At 37.6% G+C, this 18,455-nt stretch overlaps 1 protein-coding gene across 1 annotated transcript; it reads left to right on the forward strand.

Annotated features, from left to right (window-relative positions):
• The first annotated feature begins 16,605 nt into the window (after positions 1-16,605).
• LOC122797176 (trace amine-associated receptor 4-like) lies at positions 16,606-17,643 on the forward strand. Its single transcript, XM_044066032.1, has one exon. The coding sequence runs from the start codon at positions 16,606-16,608 to the stop codon at positions 17,641-17,643; it is 1,038 nt and encodes a 345-aa protein (XP_043921967.1).
• Positions 17,644-18,455: the final 812 nt, after the last annotated feature.

Below are 18,455 nucleotides of genomic sequence, written 5' to 3' on the forward strand. Positions count from 1 at the left end.
AGTCACTCCTCAGTTACCACAGTTACACTGGACACAGCATATGTCTATCTGACAAAATGCAAGAAGTACTGATGACAGTAAGTCTTACCCCACTCTCACTATAATAACAATTGTACTGGAGACTGAGGAAATGTTTGACTGACCAAATGCAAGAAATACTGTCTAATGTAATATAATTCAGTGTTTTTCCAAGAGTACTCAGGGGCAACCCCCCCCCCCCCATACAATAACCACAGATACACTGCAAATAGTTATCCATTTCAGCTTTTTTTCTCCAACAATAATATTTAATGACTACAAACAATACAAGGACCACCCCCATAACCATAATGCAGTAAACATGTTTTAACCAAATGTCAAGAGGTACTAACTATAGTAATACATTTCACTCTGGTTCTAAATGACACTTAAAGGATGTACCCTCCCACATAACCAGAATTGCACTAAGGAGAGGGGGTCATTTCTGAAAGATCACATGCAAGAAGCATTATAATGTATTTGATCATGTAATCACCAATTGTGCAGAACAACAGCAAACCTCCCACCCTGTGTGGAAGTCAACATGAAAGAAAACATTAGTGCATGACTGAAAAAAACAGTGCACAGTTTATAAAATATTTGGCCACTGTCTGATGATGAAGGTTATTAAACTGGATTTGGAAAGGGAAGCTGCTACTGCTCACATATAAAGGATTATTTAAAAAATTTGCCAAACTGTAAAATCTGGAAGTTCTTATGTTCTTTATGAGAGAGAGAGAGGAAGAGCGCTAGAGAAAGAGAGAGAGAGAGAGAGAGAGAGGGAGAGAGAAACATTTTGAGACAAAGTGTATACCAGGAGCATTATTGAAAATATTGAAAATTAAGGGCAGTCACACTGGAAATTAGGAATGACCTTGAAAATAAAGAAAGTTAATACCAGTCACATTTGATTTACTTCAAATATCCTCATATTACAGAGGTACCCAGCTTATTTCAACAGACAGATACACAGACACACACAGACACACACACACACGCACGCGTGTATGTGTGTGTGTGTGTGTGTGTGTGTGTGTGTGTGTGTGTGTGTGTGTGTGTGTGTGTGAGTGTGTATGAAGGAAGTTCAACTGTCTCCCTCTGTATTGGATGAGCATACTGGCTTTGGCCTCTCACTCCCACTACTACATGGGAATCCTGCTTACTACTGCAAAAGTCTGTTACATATATATTCTGAAATTATTATTACTATTACAACTGTTGTTGTCAAAATCATTTTCATCAACAATAGCCATTGCCTGTGGTAGTGGTGCTTTCTGGAGCATCTCCAGTTTTCAGTGTGATCATAACATTAATTTGGTCATAGTAGTTATAACATTACTATACTGGGCATGCAGTGAGTGGATTGTTTTAAATATAATGTGATAATTTTTTCTGGATAAGAACATTGTATGCAAACATTTCAATAATGAACTTAAAGAATTATAATATAGAAATATTTAAGCTAAACTTTCTTACAGTGAAAAGGTTGTGAACAAATATAACTCCAACAAAGGATACAATACACCACAAACCTACAGACTAAATTATCATTGTACTTAAAACATCTAAATGTAACTTATTCTTCATCTGTGTAGGGTAGAGCTGGGGTCTTTGTTTGGTATTACTGAATACCTAAAATAATTTAGGGAACACAGGCCTGGCAGCATCTACTACTTGAAGAATACTTTTCAGAGGTGTATTACAGGAATTCATTTCTCTTTGGGATTACTGAAAGACAGCAGTGCATTTAAGTAGCACAGTGACTGCACAACTAAGATTCTTACAGCAAATAACATGCATATGACAACAAAGTGATTTATCCTGGAGGAAAAATGGCACAAGTCAGGATGTTTTCTGTCGTTCCAATTTTATTTATATTTGTTGACCAGGGTTGAGCATTGATCACCATAGATCTTTTTCAGGATTAGCCCAGGAGTGCTGTCTGGTTATATGACTTGCTCAAAAATCACCTATTTAGGCAAGCACAGACCGAAGGAATCAAAACCAGGACTGCAGGGAGCAGTTCATAGACATATCCCTCTGTGCCAAATGCCAACCAATCCTACCACTTCTTTTTTGGTCAGAAGATTCATTCCTATTAGGGCATTTTTATATTAGCCATGCAATATACTGCTTTTAGTATGATTAGAACAATTGTCCACCCTTATTATACATGGTATGATTCACTCTAGTTTGTAGTCATGGGCCCACATTTATACGATTCTGCTGTGCAGTTAAGCATTGGTATTTCCACATAATATCTTTAAAACCTTACTTATGCAATGAGTAATGGACTTTAGAGGATGCCAACATCCACTGACAATACAGAAAAAAAGATGAAAACAGCATCAGCACTAAGCTGAGCACTGCAAGGGCACATATTAAACAATAAGCAAGAACAAATGCGGTCAGGTTGAAAATTTTGCAAATAAGGCAGCTAAATCAGTGGTGTGCCAACAGTTGGTGGTAAGGTTGGGGAGAAGTGGTCAAGCCTCCCTGCAATGTGGGCACAGATACGAAGTCTGGCAATTAGTGCAGATGATGAAGGCTATGAGCTAATATATTAGCAAGCTGCTTCTGCAGTCGAGAGTTTTATTCTGACCTCTCCATTTGGTCACTAAAAGACTCTGAACAAAGCACTTAATCAGACAGTGCTGTTAGGAAATTTGGCTATGCTCCTGAATAGTATCCTGGACTGCATATCTACTAACTGCTTGTTCCCAAAAGCTCCAGATCTGTGGTGAAGAAGGAAAACTTCTGTCAGGTTTAACTAAATTGTATTACATGCAAAGACCATTCCTAGCAGCACACTCCAAGCAATAGGTTGGTTTGAATGTGTGATGCAAACTTTAACACAGCAGTGTGACACAGATTATACATTTGCTAATTTTTAAATATGGTCATATCACTTACTCTCATGTAGATTTGCTAGGTTATAGCCACTCCTAACTGATCTTTCATTTTAAATTTAAGACACTCCTCTCTGCTTCTACCTTGAACTTCTATTACTAACATGCAAATAAAAAGTAATAAATAATTAAACTTTATTGGACAAACTGCAGTAACTGTAGGCAAGAAGGTCAAGGATACTCACTAAATCCTTTATAATAAGTACAAACTTGTAGTGAAAAGCAATTAGGGCATTAGGGCTGAACCTGCAAGTGGTCCTGGGCTGCATTTGTAATTGGGCATTGTTTCAGCAGTGTTGTGCCTTGATAATAAATAAACAAGCATTACAAATGAGTAGTATACTTACCTATAGATATCTCTGACAGTATACTTACCTAGAGACATCTCTGACAGTATACGTACCTAGAGACATCTCTGACAGTATACTTACTAGAGACATCTCTGACAGTATACTTACCCTAGAGACATCTCTGACAGTATACTTACCTAGAGACATCTCTGACAGTATACTTACCTAGAGACATCTCTGACAGTATACTTACCTAGAGACATCTCTGACAGTATACTTACCCTAGAGACATATCTGACAGTATACTTACCTAGAGACATCTCTGACAGTATACTTACCTAGAGACATCTCTGACAGTATACTTACCCTAGAGACATCTCTGACAGTATACTTACCTAGAGACATCTCTGGCAGTATACTTACTAGAGACATCTCTGACAGTATACTTACCTAGAGACATCTCTGACAGTATACTTACTAGAGACATCTCTGACAGTATAGTTACCTAGAGACATCCCTGACAGTATACTTACCTAGAGACATCTCTGACAGTATACTTACTAGAGACATCTCTGACAGTATAGTTACCTAGAGACATCTCTGACAGTATACTTACCTAGAGACATATCTGACAGTATACTTACCTAGAGACATCTCTGACAGTATACTTACTAGAGACATCTCTGACAGTATACTTACCTAGAGACATCTCTGACAGTATACTTACCTAGAGACATCTCTGACAGTATACTTACCTAGAGACATCTCTGACAGTATACTTACTAGAGACATCTCTGATAGTATACTTACCCTAGAGACATATCTGACAGTATACCTACCTAGAGACATCTCTGACAGTATACTTACTAGAGACATCTCTGACAGTATACTTACCTAGAGACATCTCTGACAGTATACTTACTAGAGACATCTCTGACAGTATACTTACCTAGAGACATCTCTGACAGTATACTTACCTAGAGACATATCTGACAGTATACTTACCTAGAGACATCTCTGACAGTATACTTACTAGAGACATATCTGACAGTATACTTACCCTAGAGACATCTCTGACAGTATACTTACTAGAGACATCTCTGATAATATACTTACCTAGAGACATCTCTGACAGTATACTTACCTAGAGACATCTCTGACAGTATACTTACTAGAGACATATCTGACAGTATACTTACCTAGAGACATCTCTGACAGTATACTTACTAGAGACATCTCTGACAGTATACTTACCTAGAGACATCTCTGACAGTATACTTACCCTAGAGACATCTCTGACAGTATACTTACTAGAGACATCTCTGACAGTATACTTACCTAGAGACATATCTGACAGTATACTTACCTAGAGACATCTCTGACAGTATACTTACTAGAGACATCTCTGACAGTATACTTACCTAGAGACATCTCTGACAGTATATTTACCTAGAGACATCTCTGACAGTATACTTACCTAGAGACATCTCTGACAGTATACTTACCTAGAGACATCTCTGACAGTATACTTACCCTAGAGACATCTCTGACAGTATACTTACCTAGAGACATCTCTGACAGTATACTTACTAGAGACATCTCTGACAGTATACTTACCCTAGAGACATCTCTGACAGTATACTTACCTAGAGACATCTCTGGCAGTATACTTACTAGAGACATCTCTGACAGTATACTTACCTAGAGACATCTCTGACAGTATACTTACCCTAGAGACATCTCTGACAGTATACTTACTAGAGACATCTCTGACAGTATACTTACCTAGAGACATATCTGACAGTATACTTACCTAGAGACATCTCTGATAGTATACTTACCCTAGAGACATATCTGACAGTATACTTACCTAGAGACATCTCTGACAGTATACTTACTAGAGACATCTCTGACAGTATACTTACCTAGAGACATCTCTGACAGTATACTTACCTAGAGACATCTCTGACAGTATACTTACTAGAGACATCTCTGACAGTATACTTACCTAGAGACATCTCTGACAGTATACTTACTAGAGACATCTCTGACAGTATACTTACCTAGAGACATCTCTGACAGTATACTTACCTAGAGACATCTCTGACAGTATACTTACCTAGAGACATATCTGACAGTATACTTACCTAGAGACATCTCTGACAGTATACTTACTAGAGACATCTCTGACAGTATACTTACCTAGAGACATCTCTGACAGTATACTTACCCTAGAGACATCTCTGACAGTATACTTACTAGAGACATCTCTGACAGTATACTTACCTAGAGACATATCTGACAGTATACTTACCTAGAGACATCTCTGACAGTATACTTACTAGAGACATCTCTGACAGTATACTTACCTAGAGACATCTCTGACAGTATATTTACCTAGAGACATCTCTGACAGTATACTTACCTAGAGACATCTCTGACAGTATACTTACCTAGAGACATCTCTGACAGTATACTTACCTAGAGACATCTCTGACAGTATACTTACCTAGAGACATCTCTGACAGTATACTTACTAGAGACATCTCTGACAGTATACTTACCCTAGAGACATCTCTGACAGTATACTTACCTAGAGACATCTCTGGCAGTATACTTACTAGAGACATCTCTGACAGTATACTTACCTAGAGACATCTCTGACAGTATACTTACCCTAGAGACATCTCTGACAGTATACTTACTAGAGACATCTCTGACAGTATACTTACCTAGAGACATATCTGACAGTATACTTACCTAGAGACATCTCTGATAGTATACTTACCCTAGAGACATATCTGACAGTATACTTACCTAGAGACATCTCTGACAGTATACTTACTAGAGACATCTCTGACAGTATACTTACTAGAGACATCTCTGACAGTATACTTACCTAGAGACATCTCTGACAGTATACTTACTAGAGACATCTCTGACAGTATACTTACCTAGAGACATCTCTGACAGTATACTTACTAGAGACATCTCTGACAGTATACTTACCTAGAGACATCTCTGACAGTATACTTACTAGAGACATCTCTGACAGTATACTTACCTAGAGACATCTCTGACAGTATACTTACCTAGAGACATCTCTGACAGTATACTTACTAGAGACATATCTGACAGTATACTTACCTAGAGACATCTCTGACAGTATACTTACTAGAGACATCTCTGACAGTATACTTACCCTAGAGACATCTCTGACAGTATACTTACTAGAGACATCTCTGACAGTATACTTACCTAGAGACATCTCTGACAGTATACTTACCTACAGACATCTCTGACAGTATACTTACTAGAGACATCTCTGACAGTATACTTACCTAGAGACATCTCTGACAGTATACTTACCTAGAGACATCTCTGACAGTATACTTACCTAGAGACATCTCTGACTCTTTATACATCACCCAAAGTGCCTTCATCTTTCTGTGTCCCCACACATTACATGCTGCCTGGCATTTAGAAACTCCTGATTTTCCTTTATACTCTTCAGAAAGATGTGATGCTGCTTGCAGATTTTTAGCTCATGTCACCATGGTAACCAATCAGACATGGTCACAGCCAGCCCACAGTCTCTCGTTATGGCTGTTATAATTTGCTGTCCAATTGACTTCTAAGTCTGAAGCTGTTAAGCTATTCTGATAGACCTAAAGAAAGACAAATTGACCGTTCTAGCTTTTTACCATTTTACCAAGGCTCCCCAGCAAGACTTAGATGTGTTGATCGATGTTTCAGGATAGGCATTTATTTATATTAGTAGAAACAAACTAAAATATGTGAAGTATAACAATACGATAACTACTTTAGTTTATGGGATTCACTTGATAAAAAGGACAAGGCAATTAACTGCAAAAACTCTGCAGAGAAATATGCATAGATGTAGAAAAGTAGCCAACGAACATATCTAGATGTGATAAGAACACAATCAACTGTAAGGGAGAAATTTGATTGCCAAATATAGATGGCATAATAGATATGCTTCTTGTGCCAGAATAGAGTTTAGCATAACATAATATTCCTGGTCAGATGTCTCATTTCCTAAAATCACACTGTCTAAAAAACATTATTATAGTCTTTCATAGGTCAGTCAATACAGACTTGAGTATAAAGACTTTCAAGGAATTCTACATTTACTACTAAAAATATCAATTTTTTTCCATTAAATAACACATTAACTCTCATCTCCCAATGATCAAGACCATAGACCAGACTATTTGCTTGTACTGATAAATCAGTGGATCAGATTGTAGCAGTGGAACCTGTAATAGCCGCATCAGTTAGTGTGTTATAATCTCTGTCTTGGTCAAGATTTTCACAATGTTTGCAATTCAATCTCCTACCGAAATCGAATAATAACTACTCTTTAGCAGCTCATAGTTCAAGCTGTTTTGAACACACAAATAAGAACACACAGGAGGGTGACTGTTATGGCCAAAGGCAAATGCTGTGGTGGAGACATTCATGGCCAATCCAGGGAAAGCCTTAATGGTTGAAAATATGAAAAGAATACCTTGGAGGCAACTTTAAACATCACATTGAGCTGGGCACCCAAGTTCTCCTTATTAGCTACAGCAGCAATGACAGCCAGTCTGAAGTTTAAATAACATTAGCGTTAAAGTACCTTCACAATTCAAACTTTGATATTATATAATTATCTGCATTCATGTAATACACATGTAACTAGAGAATAAAATGTCTGAATTCCTGAACTTGAATACATCATACCACTGCTATGTCTACACTCACTCCATAAAATATGATGATTTGTTCTCCTCACAGATATAAATATGTGATTGCAACCTGCAAAATCCTTTCAGTTAGTTACCTATTAAAAATGGAGCCACATAACTTCATGGTACTTCAGTATTCAACATTCTTCAACTAGGTTACTTCCCTCCCCTAAAATTAATTCTTTCTACTAGGAACAAAGCTGTTCTCTAAGAAGCACTCAGAACTCATCCCTAAGCTATCCCGACTTAAACTCAAAAACACAATAGAAAAAAAGGCTTTCTGCAGATTAAGACCTGCAATGTGCAATCACCTCCCTAATGATTTCAAAACAAACAAGCACTGGAATCATTCAAATAATTATTAAATGAATATCTACATGATGCTAAATGCCCATACTTTCATGATGTTTTCTAGATGATTGGTAATACTTTCATACTGCAATTACAGTATTTGAAAGTTTAAAGTAACTAATTCAATTGCACACTGTGATATACAAGTATATGTAGATATGTGTATAGACTTTTTTGTATTATGCTATGCTTTTTCATACTTGATACTGACCTTTTAGATACTACATGGTGATGTTTTACCTCTGTATATTTCTATGTGCTATCAGTGTATGTTAGCAAGACCAGTGTATGCACTATCCAGAATGGGTGGTATGTTTTGACAAACCATTTTTATACAAAGCAAATATTTAGTATACAACTCTGAACCATGTGCTGTTAAAATCATTGGAGGTTTTCTGATAACTGAGTAACAGGAGGCTTACCTCAACAAATATACTGTACATTTTAAGCCTTCACTCTCTGACAAGTTTTGGTGATTTTGATTTGTCACCTAGAACTTTAAGCTGCAGACAGAAGGAGGGCTAGTGCAGTATAGCATGTAGGATTTGAAGCTGAGAACGAAGCAGTTGACTGGGAAATTCTAGCCAGTTTAGGCTTTTAAGGGCTAGACAGTGGTGAGAGTGGTAAGTAAGATCCGCAGCAAATCATGCAATTTTGCTGTATGTGGATTTTGTTGCTATTTCCAAAGTTTTGGAAATTGTATTGATTTTGAAGTTAAGAAACTCCAAAAGGTTTGCAGAACAATGGTTTAAGTTCTTTCTAGGGACTTTATTGAAACAGAAATGATGCTTTAAAAAAGTGGGTGAGGGCAGGCAGGTCATGATGGTGTGTCCGAGCAAAAGCTGAAGACTTATACAAATTTAAAAAAAAATGATTATGGAGTTTTGACTGGCACAGGTCCAAGGCTTCCCATATGTCTAGACCACAATGTCTCATGGCTAAAGGGGGATCTTCTTGCTGTTGTCTTGGAATTCCTATTATTCACATGGAACCGAACTGCAGTAATGCAGCTTAATTTCTAAGGTGCAAAACTGCTGACTGGTACAACAAATCTAATAAATATCATGCTTAGCTAAAAGGTGCTTCAAGTGGGCATAAGTTCACTGGCATATTTTTTTTTCATTTGTGATTCAGTCTAAAGTGTTCTGTGATTAGAATCTAAAACATATTTTGAAAAAGTACATTCTGCATTTTGACAGATTGAGTATTGCTAACAGAACAGTCAATCTTACAGCCGTATGTTGGGTCACTCAAGTAAATATCCAATTACAGTCCCAAATGTGTTATTTTATGAAAAAAAAGCCTGTCATGGAAAGTAGTGCCCCACCATGACTTATATATTCTGTACTGCTGCATCCTGCAGCACATCAGTGCATCTTGTCCTACATAAACAGCATCTATTAATTAGTAGTGAAAGTTTTATACCGCACAAGAAATATGTTTACCACGTCATGCAGTTCTGGTAATACTGCCAATTACCCTACACATTGTCCATTGGTTCTATAATTAAAATTAAATCTAATCATGTCCTATTGACACCGTTCATGCCTCACATATATTTATGAAATTAACTGCTGTTTTTTTTTTTCAGTTGCCTAAATGTAGCAGAAGGCATTACAAACAATAAACTTGGTTCTTAAGGTTTTATTCCTAGACATCTTCAGTTGTAAAACAAGGATGTGTGCTTAGGTGATGCATAATACATCAGTTGCTAACAAGTGGCAGGAGCATGCACTGGACACTGAATGTTAGAGGAAGGGGGAGGGAGGAAGGCAAGTGATGTTTATTCTCAAAAGGCTTAATATGAGTGATGGAGAGCTGGAGGAACCCATCACTGACCATAGAAAAGGGGCAACCATAAAGAAACAAAGACTGTTTCCATGTTTCCAACATTGGTTTGGGAAGTACATAGCCTGAAACATGTGAATAATGACAGGTATTTCTACTGCATGGGTGGAAAGAATGTACTGATCACCACTTGAAGGGGCAGAGCACTCAACCTCTTAGCACAAGAAATCTGAAAAAGGTCTAAAATACTGGGGGACAAAGGCCCAAAAATAGGACCAGATTTCAAATATCTGTCTCCTAAGCTTAGAAAGTTGCTATGATAATAGAATTTGTGTTAGTATGCATTTTCTGAAGGATGTGAAGTCTGAAACTCAAATATATGCCCTTATTTAGTCACCTCAAGCGTCAGTGATTTGCTAGAAAACCACAAATTTTATGAGAAACAGACCAAAAATGTGAGGCAAAAATCTGGACATTCTGCAAAAATATGGACAGTTGAGAGTTCTGAAAGAAGGAATAATGACACTTTTTACTACTGGAACAGGACAGGGGATCAGTGTGGCTGCAATATTATATCCATCTATGGGTCATGGTAAGGGCAGCAGGTCTGTGCAACAGCATTCTATTGAGTATGTCCTCTGCTGGCACATGGCCACCAGAAACTCTGTAAATTAGGTTTTCTTGGTATGCTCAACCTGACCTCCTAAAAACAGAACAGGTGTTTTTAAAATACACATTCATACCTACAGCAATGATGTAAAGGTATTTTTAAACATTTAGTATACTGGCAGTAGAAGCACATTAACAATGTAAGTTTAACTCCTAATTCTTGACAGCACCTCTTGAGTCTAGTTTAAAATTGAAATAAAGAGCTTGTGTCTGCAATAAGGAATTTGTTTATCCCAGCCTAAGTCATTTCCATGAATATCCTTGCAAATATGTAGCTCATTCATCAACAACAACATGATATTCACAGCAGTACACCACAGCTAAAACTATACTTTGTCTTACTAGTTGTTTTGGTTTAACTGTTACAGCAAGCATTGTCTATAGTATACAGAAATATGAAAAAAATGACCTTCATTTTGTAAGGTGGTGGTGATGAAATTAAATCCAAATAAGGGGATTTAGACAAGGGTCCCTGCTTGCATCCATTCTTGTTTGCTTCTTGTAATTGGCTGCTGTTGATGGCTGTAATATAAAGTCCCCCAAAAATATCTGAAATGGAGCTGGGACAATGGCGTATGCATTCGACATTGTACTATATTCTCTATTTGGCAGTGGATGAGAGAAAAACAACAAGCACCTCAAACGTCATGCACTATGGTTATGCTTAATGATAATTAAATATAACACAAAACTACTGATGTTTGAAAAAGAAGCTGTGACTCATGTAAGTCAGTACCTGAAAGCCCCAGTTTGTATAGGTTCATAGGTTCATAGGTTCATACTAGGCTATCTGCCCGAGGGCATTTACAAGCCTAGCCCATAGTTTTGTGGCCACCCCTTTAGTATGGGGAACTATACCCATTATTTTGCTGTGCCTCTGTCGAGCAGTAACACTGAGGTAATCCCTGGGGTATATCTGCGATCTCCCATCCATTGGTCAAGATTTCTCTTGAACAAGGCCAGCGAGGTGCTCTGCCTCACATGTACCGGGATTTTGTTCCACAGCATAGGGAGTCTTTGGGTGATGAATCTATCCCTCCAGCATGTCCTATTAATAGCCGTGTTGAGGTTTAAGTCTCCGCCCTTGTGGCTCTGATGGATCTAGATTTTTGAGGTGAAGCATATTCATCAAATCTGGGTTTGACATGGCCTTGTATGTTAGGCAAAGGTCACCTCTGAGCAGCGTGAATAGAGCTGGAGTTCTTTCAGTCGGGCAGCATAGGATAGATTTTTGAGACCCTTTATCCTTTTGGTGAGGAACTTTTGTGGCCTCTCCAGCTGCTGCAAGTGTCGGGTCAGATACATTCGAATGGGGCATTGTACTCAATCATTGGTCTGATGAGTGATGAGTAAAGGGAGACTATAACCTCCCTTGATCTAGATGAGAATCCCTTCATGATAAGGTGGGCAATGTAGAAGGTCTTCCTAACTACTTTAGCTACATGGGTGTCGAATGACAGACTACTATCAACCTGGGTCCCCAGGTCCCTGATAACTTCTTCTGTACTCAGTGGATTGCCACCTATTTGGTAGCTAGGGTAACCTTGTTTTCCCCGGAATATGACTATGCATTTTGGCATTTAACTTTAGGCCGTGGCTCTGGCACCAGTTATCCGTTTCTGTGAGACCCTTCTGAAGGATATCTGTGTCAGATGTGTTTTCTACTATGGCTTGCAGTCATCTGCAAACTTTGTCAGCCATAACCCTCCTGTGTTTGCTTGTACTGAAAGTAGATGCCAAACAAGAGTGGGCCCAGGACTGAGCCCTGTGGGACACCACTTGTGACAGGCTTTGAGTCTGACATGGCGCCAGCAACTCTGACCCTGTGGGTTCTGTCACTCAGCCAGTTTGCAACCCATCTTGTGATGTATGGGTTAACATTTAAGCTGATGAGTTTTTCAATGATACCCGAGTGGGGTATTGTATCGAAGGCCTTAGCCAGATCGAGGTAGGCTGTATGGACTGCCTTTCCCTCATCAATGGCTTTGGTGACTGTTTCAAAGTCAACCAAGTTTAAAAGGCATGATCTGCCTTTGACAAAGCCAAACTGGGTTGGATCCAAAGTCTGCAAATTCCTTATTTATGAGGTCCATTATGATCCTCTCCATGGCTTTGCAGATAAGGCTTGTCAAGCTAATGGGCGGTAATTTCCAGGGTCGGTGGAGGCACCGCCTTTGTGAAGTGGGACCACAGTTGCAGTGCGCCACCTGGAGTAAGTATCCAGAGGTAAGACTTTGATTAAACAGCTGTCCTAGCTGTGGGTTTAATTCCTCATTGAGTTCGTGGAGCACACAGCCGGGGAAACCATCAGGTCCCATGGATGCTGTGTTTTTTGCTTTGGAGAGCAGTTCTCACTTGGCTGGAGATGTTTGGGGGCTGCAATCGTTTGGTATAGATATCTCTCCTTTGGGGGCGGCAGAAGTTTGCACTGAACCTGTCAGCCAGTATGTTGGCAATGTCTGTAGGATCAGTAATCTTCACATCATTTTGAACTAGTTCTGAGCATATCTGGGAGTTTCCTCCTAGGTTTCTAACATAGCTAAAGAAGGCCTTATGATTGTCTTTTGAGTCTTTAGCTATTTTTCTCTCGAAATTTGAAATTTGCTTTGGATGATTCTCGAAATTTGCTTTGGATGATAAAGGGATGTTTCTTTCATACACACTTACCCCCCTTCACACACACTTGCCACCTGCTGGATTCAAACCCCTACCTAACTATGTTATGACACTACAGACGGACACATTAGCAGAGCGCGCTATTCGGATTATATTAAAAAATGACAGAACATACTAAAATTCAACTGCATATCAACAAATTCTAATAGGTTTGGTGCTTACTCTTTAGTAGTTTTATAGTAAATTGATTATAAATATTCCAGCAATGATGTTGTCTAAACAGTAGATATTTGCTGATTGGCTGGAAAATACTGACTTGATAAATCAGATTGGTAATTCATATAAAAATGCTTAAAGTCACCCAAATCCTTTCCAAAACTTTCTATTTTACAGGTGCTTGAAATAGATTATTTGAGGGCCTATGAAGATTGTACTGTTATTAGCCATTGAATTTTTCCTGTTACTAAACAATATATTAGGTTAAACCAGACTGCAAAGGATTCCATCAAGGGTGTTACACTCTATAAGAAATAAGAAAATCAGATGCAGTGAAATAGTATATAATGCAACATGGTTAATGCAAAGAGAATCACTTTAATTATAGCATTTTTATGAATTAAAATATTTAAATATTTCTTTACTATATAAAGCTAAAATCAGAAGAAAATATATGTAAATTGTTGACTACTGAATATTAGTCTGAAATCTGTATGTACAGAATTCAAAACCATGCAGGAAAGTTCACTTGTGCTTACCTTTCAAATCATAAACAACCCCACCACTCATATTATGGGCTGCAGTAAATAGGCCCTGTTTCCACAATGTAGAGATTTGTGATTCAGAGATATGTTAGCTGCAATGAGGAAAGACCTCATTATCAGCTAGTTTTCAAGTCTCTGAATCACCATTAACTATGACAATTGCAGATTAGCATTTCCCTAAGATATTTAAAAGTGGTGGTCACTTCATGTTACCACAGGCACCCATCCAGACACACAAACATACAGAAACACACAGTAACACACCTACTTCACATACCTCATACCTGATCTTGTTGTCAGAACATCCACGATATCTCCTTTTCCCCTGACCTGGCAATTCACAGATGATTACAGCTGGTTCTTACTACCAGAAATTTGAGTTTCACTCTTCATAACCTTCAATAGATACATGCTACTACAAAAGCTGTTATCCTAACAACTTTTAATGTTTATAGAAGGAATACTTAAAATGCATCTGTGATTTTGTGCCATAACTACTGCTGCTTTTTCTCCGGATGTCTTGTGCTATGAGGGTTGAAAGGTATACTTAATGTTCCCTGTCCCACTTCCTCGTAAGTCATGAGCTGTTGCAGCATTGCAAAATGCCCAAAATCCTCAATATAAGTGAAAACAAACATACTGGCACTAGCTTATTAGTTAGTGCATTGAGTTATTTTGGGGTTTCATGCCACTCCCTGTCCCTCTTTGTACTTGATGTTTTTTTTTCAATCCCTTATTTATTTATTTATTTTTAATATGATATCCCTGGTGTCTAGTAGTTTTGTAGAGAACTAATTATCTTCTGTGGAAAGTGGGAGGGTACAGGGTTGGAATCCCTTTAATGCCCTTTAAGGTATTCTATTTATCCCTTGTGTCTAGTGGTTTCCTAAACGACTTTTCTTAATATGTGTTTTTCAGGTATGCCATATAGAGTATCCCTGGTATTTAGTGTTACTCCTCTGTTCGCATCTTCTGTGTTATCTCTGGAATCTAGGGGTTCCCTTATCCACATGTTTACATACCATTAAGGCACAAGATGTAAAAGAGTACTCCCTGCTGTCTAGTGTTTTCCCCGAACCAATGTTGTAACCTCTACTCATTAGCCTATAGGTGTCTAGACGTATGATAGCCACCTCAGTGGATACACACACACACACACACACACACACACACACACACACACACACACACACACACACACACACACACACACACACACACACACACACACACACACACACACACACACACGCACACACACACACACACACACACACACACACACACACACACACACACACACACACACACACACACACACACAACACCCCTACCTAATTTACCCTCTACAGCTACTTCACAGGCAGACACAAACTCAGACATTGACTCACACATACAGCCCCTTGCATACACTCATGCACATAAACCTACCAGTACCTTACCATTAAATTACCCAACACTTACCTGTTTCACAATGGATGAATACAGCCTTTTGTTAGTGTTCATTACCATGGGCAGCCACACATGGTAGTGCTACTTTGGTTTCATAAATGCCATACTACACCAGTTCCAGGGGAGGATTCATAGCTAATCAGCATATGTCTCTCCCATGCCCTGCCTCATTAACATGTAACACAATCGCAGAGACAGCCCACCACGGTGCTGCACATCTTCATGCAAACGCAGTAGGTATAGCTGTCTATGAATTAAACGCAGTATGGTATAGCTGTCTATGAATTAAACGCAGTATGGTATAGCTGTCTATGAATTCATAAAAGTAACCACAAGGTGTACACATGAGAACTATTCAATTATAAAACATGGAGAATGGAGTTTAATAAGAAGGTAAATTGCTTGAATCCCTAGCAGTGTGGCAAGATTGTGCAATATGATCTGTTTACACATGCCACTGGAATGTAAATTATGCATTATTTCAATACACAGCTTTGTTCAAAAGCATCTTGGTAGTAACCCTGTGAAGGAGTGTTGCCTTAATAAATAATTCTGCTATACTGAAGAAGTTAAAACTAGCCTTAATGTTAAGGTGAATGATGAGCTGTTGTCAGATTAATATTATTTATTCTTGTCTTTTTTATCAATGTGTAATATAAAACATGGAATATGTAATATGTTGTGTTACTTTTTAACTGACAGACTGAATGTAAGAATGTTCTATGATACCTTTATTGACACAATCAGGGTATTAAAACTGGAAATCTAAATTCAGAATAAGTACAATAAAAAAGAAAGTTGATGGCACAAATGGGGTTCATGATTCATGAAAGGGTTCAGGAATACAGGTATTAAATCAGTGCCTCTATTGTGATATTCATATGCAGTGTCTTATTAAAAATCACTGTAACTGTTTCACTAACTTGTTTTTTAATTATTTTTAGGTATTACACATCTGCAATCACAATAAAAGAAAAATAAAGAGCGCAATGAAAGAAACATGAATATATCATATTCTCAGGGTCTGGATGAAGTACAGTACTGCTTCCCGTCTATAGCAAGTTCATGTATAAAAAGCAGTCGCTTGACAGGAGTTACTGTTGTATTATACATACTGATGGTTGGATTGATAATAATTGTTGTATGTGGAAATCTTGTGGTGATTATCTCTGTCTCGCACTTCAGACAACTTCACTCTCCTACCAACTTTTTAACACTTTCATTAGCTATTACTGATTTCTTTGTTGGCCTCCTTATCCTGCCTTTTAACATGACGCGATCCATAGAAACATGCTGGTATTTTGGGAACACTTTTTGTAAAATACACTCTGTATTTGATATGGTTTTTACAACAGTTTCCATGTTACATCTTTGCTTTATCGCCATTGATCGTTACTACGCAATATGTGACCCTCTACATTACTCATCAAAAATCACATTTCCTGTAACTGCAATATTTTTGTCACTATGCTGGACAGTACCTACATGCTTAGGTTTTGGTGTAGTTTTCACAGGCCAGAAAGGTGATGATAATTTTTTGGCTTCCACTTACTGTGAAGGTTTGTGCTTTGTGGTGCTTGATAAATTATGGGCGTTAATCATAACAGTGTCTACTTTTTTCCTACCAGCTGCATTAATGATCAGCATTTACATTAAGATTTTTACTGTAGCCAGAAATCACTCAGCAGTCATTAATGGTTTAGCAGGCACAATCACAACTCCAAAACAAAAACATAGCAAGGGGTCACAAAAGGTAGAAAGAAAAGCTGCTAAAACTCTAGGACTGATAACAGGTGTGTTTTTATTTTGCTGGTTACCTCTTACAATTGCATTGTTACTTGAACGCTATTTTAGTGTTTCAGTTTCATCAGAAATATACGAATCTTTAGGTTGGTTAGCATATTTTAATTCTGCATGTAATCCAGTAATTTATGGATTTTTTTATCCCTGGTTTCGGAGAGCATTTAAAGTAATTTTATCAGGAAGAATATTTACAGGAGCATCCTCATGTAGCAATTTGTTTCCTGAAAATCATTAGCAGATATTCTGTTCAGAAAGTATAATGCTATTTTATCATGATATGCATCTGCCATCAAATTATAGCATCTAGTTTAGAATCTCTTAAACAATACCAGTAGTTACTACTGTAGAATCTGTTTTTTATAGATTTGACTATAAATCAAAATTATAACACATTTGTGATTAAATTTCTTGAAAGAAAAAAGCATGCAACTTTTTCACTTTTAAATAGATTACAACAAGCAACCTTCAATATCTGCCTGCCTCATGATTGGAGAAAGTTTGAAACACACTCTTTAGACTAGAAACACTTTCTCAAAAATAAACTGTTCTAGCAAAATCTGTAGATTGCTTTTGTAATACTAGGAAGGTTTAAACTGCTCATCTTTTAAAAATTATTAGGCCTTTTGATAACTCAGTGTGATTAGCTGCTCTTACATAGTAACAACTGCTGCTAGTAGGTGAGAGGATAAATAACATAGTAAGCTTAATGAAAATTCATGGTGAATCATACTTTTTTAGTGACCCAAACAGCAACCACTGGTGACACTAAAAGTGTATTAAGTTATTTCAAAATGTAATTTCAAAAAGTAGATAAAAAGCTAAAATAAACAGCAATAAATAGTGATCTTTCAGAATAAAATGTGTTCTTCTTCAGGCTTTTATCAGAACAGATCCACAGGAAATGATCACACAATTGTCACATTATACCATTTGCTTCTGACAAATACTTTGAAGAATTATAATGTATAGATAAGAATAATGAATAAAAACAAAATAAAAACAAGAGTACTAAACCATAATGCACACACACAAACACAGGTCTATATC

Source organism: Protopterus annectens, chromosome 1.part0, assembly GCF_019279795.1.
Source record: "Protopterus annectens isolate FY-2018-M chromosome 1.part0, PAN1.0, whole genome shotgun sequence".
NCBI lineage: Eukaryota > Metazoa > Chordata > Ceratodontiformes > Protopteridae > Protopterus > Protopterus annectens.

Bases quoted from the DNA above. Each gene is read 5' to 3' on its own strand.
- LOC122797176 (XM_044066032.1), top strand. From the start codon at position 16,606: ATGAATATATCATATTCTCAGGGTCTGGATGAAGTACAGTACTGCTTC.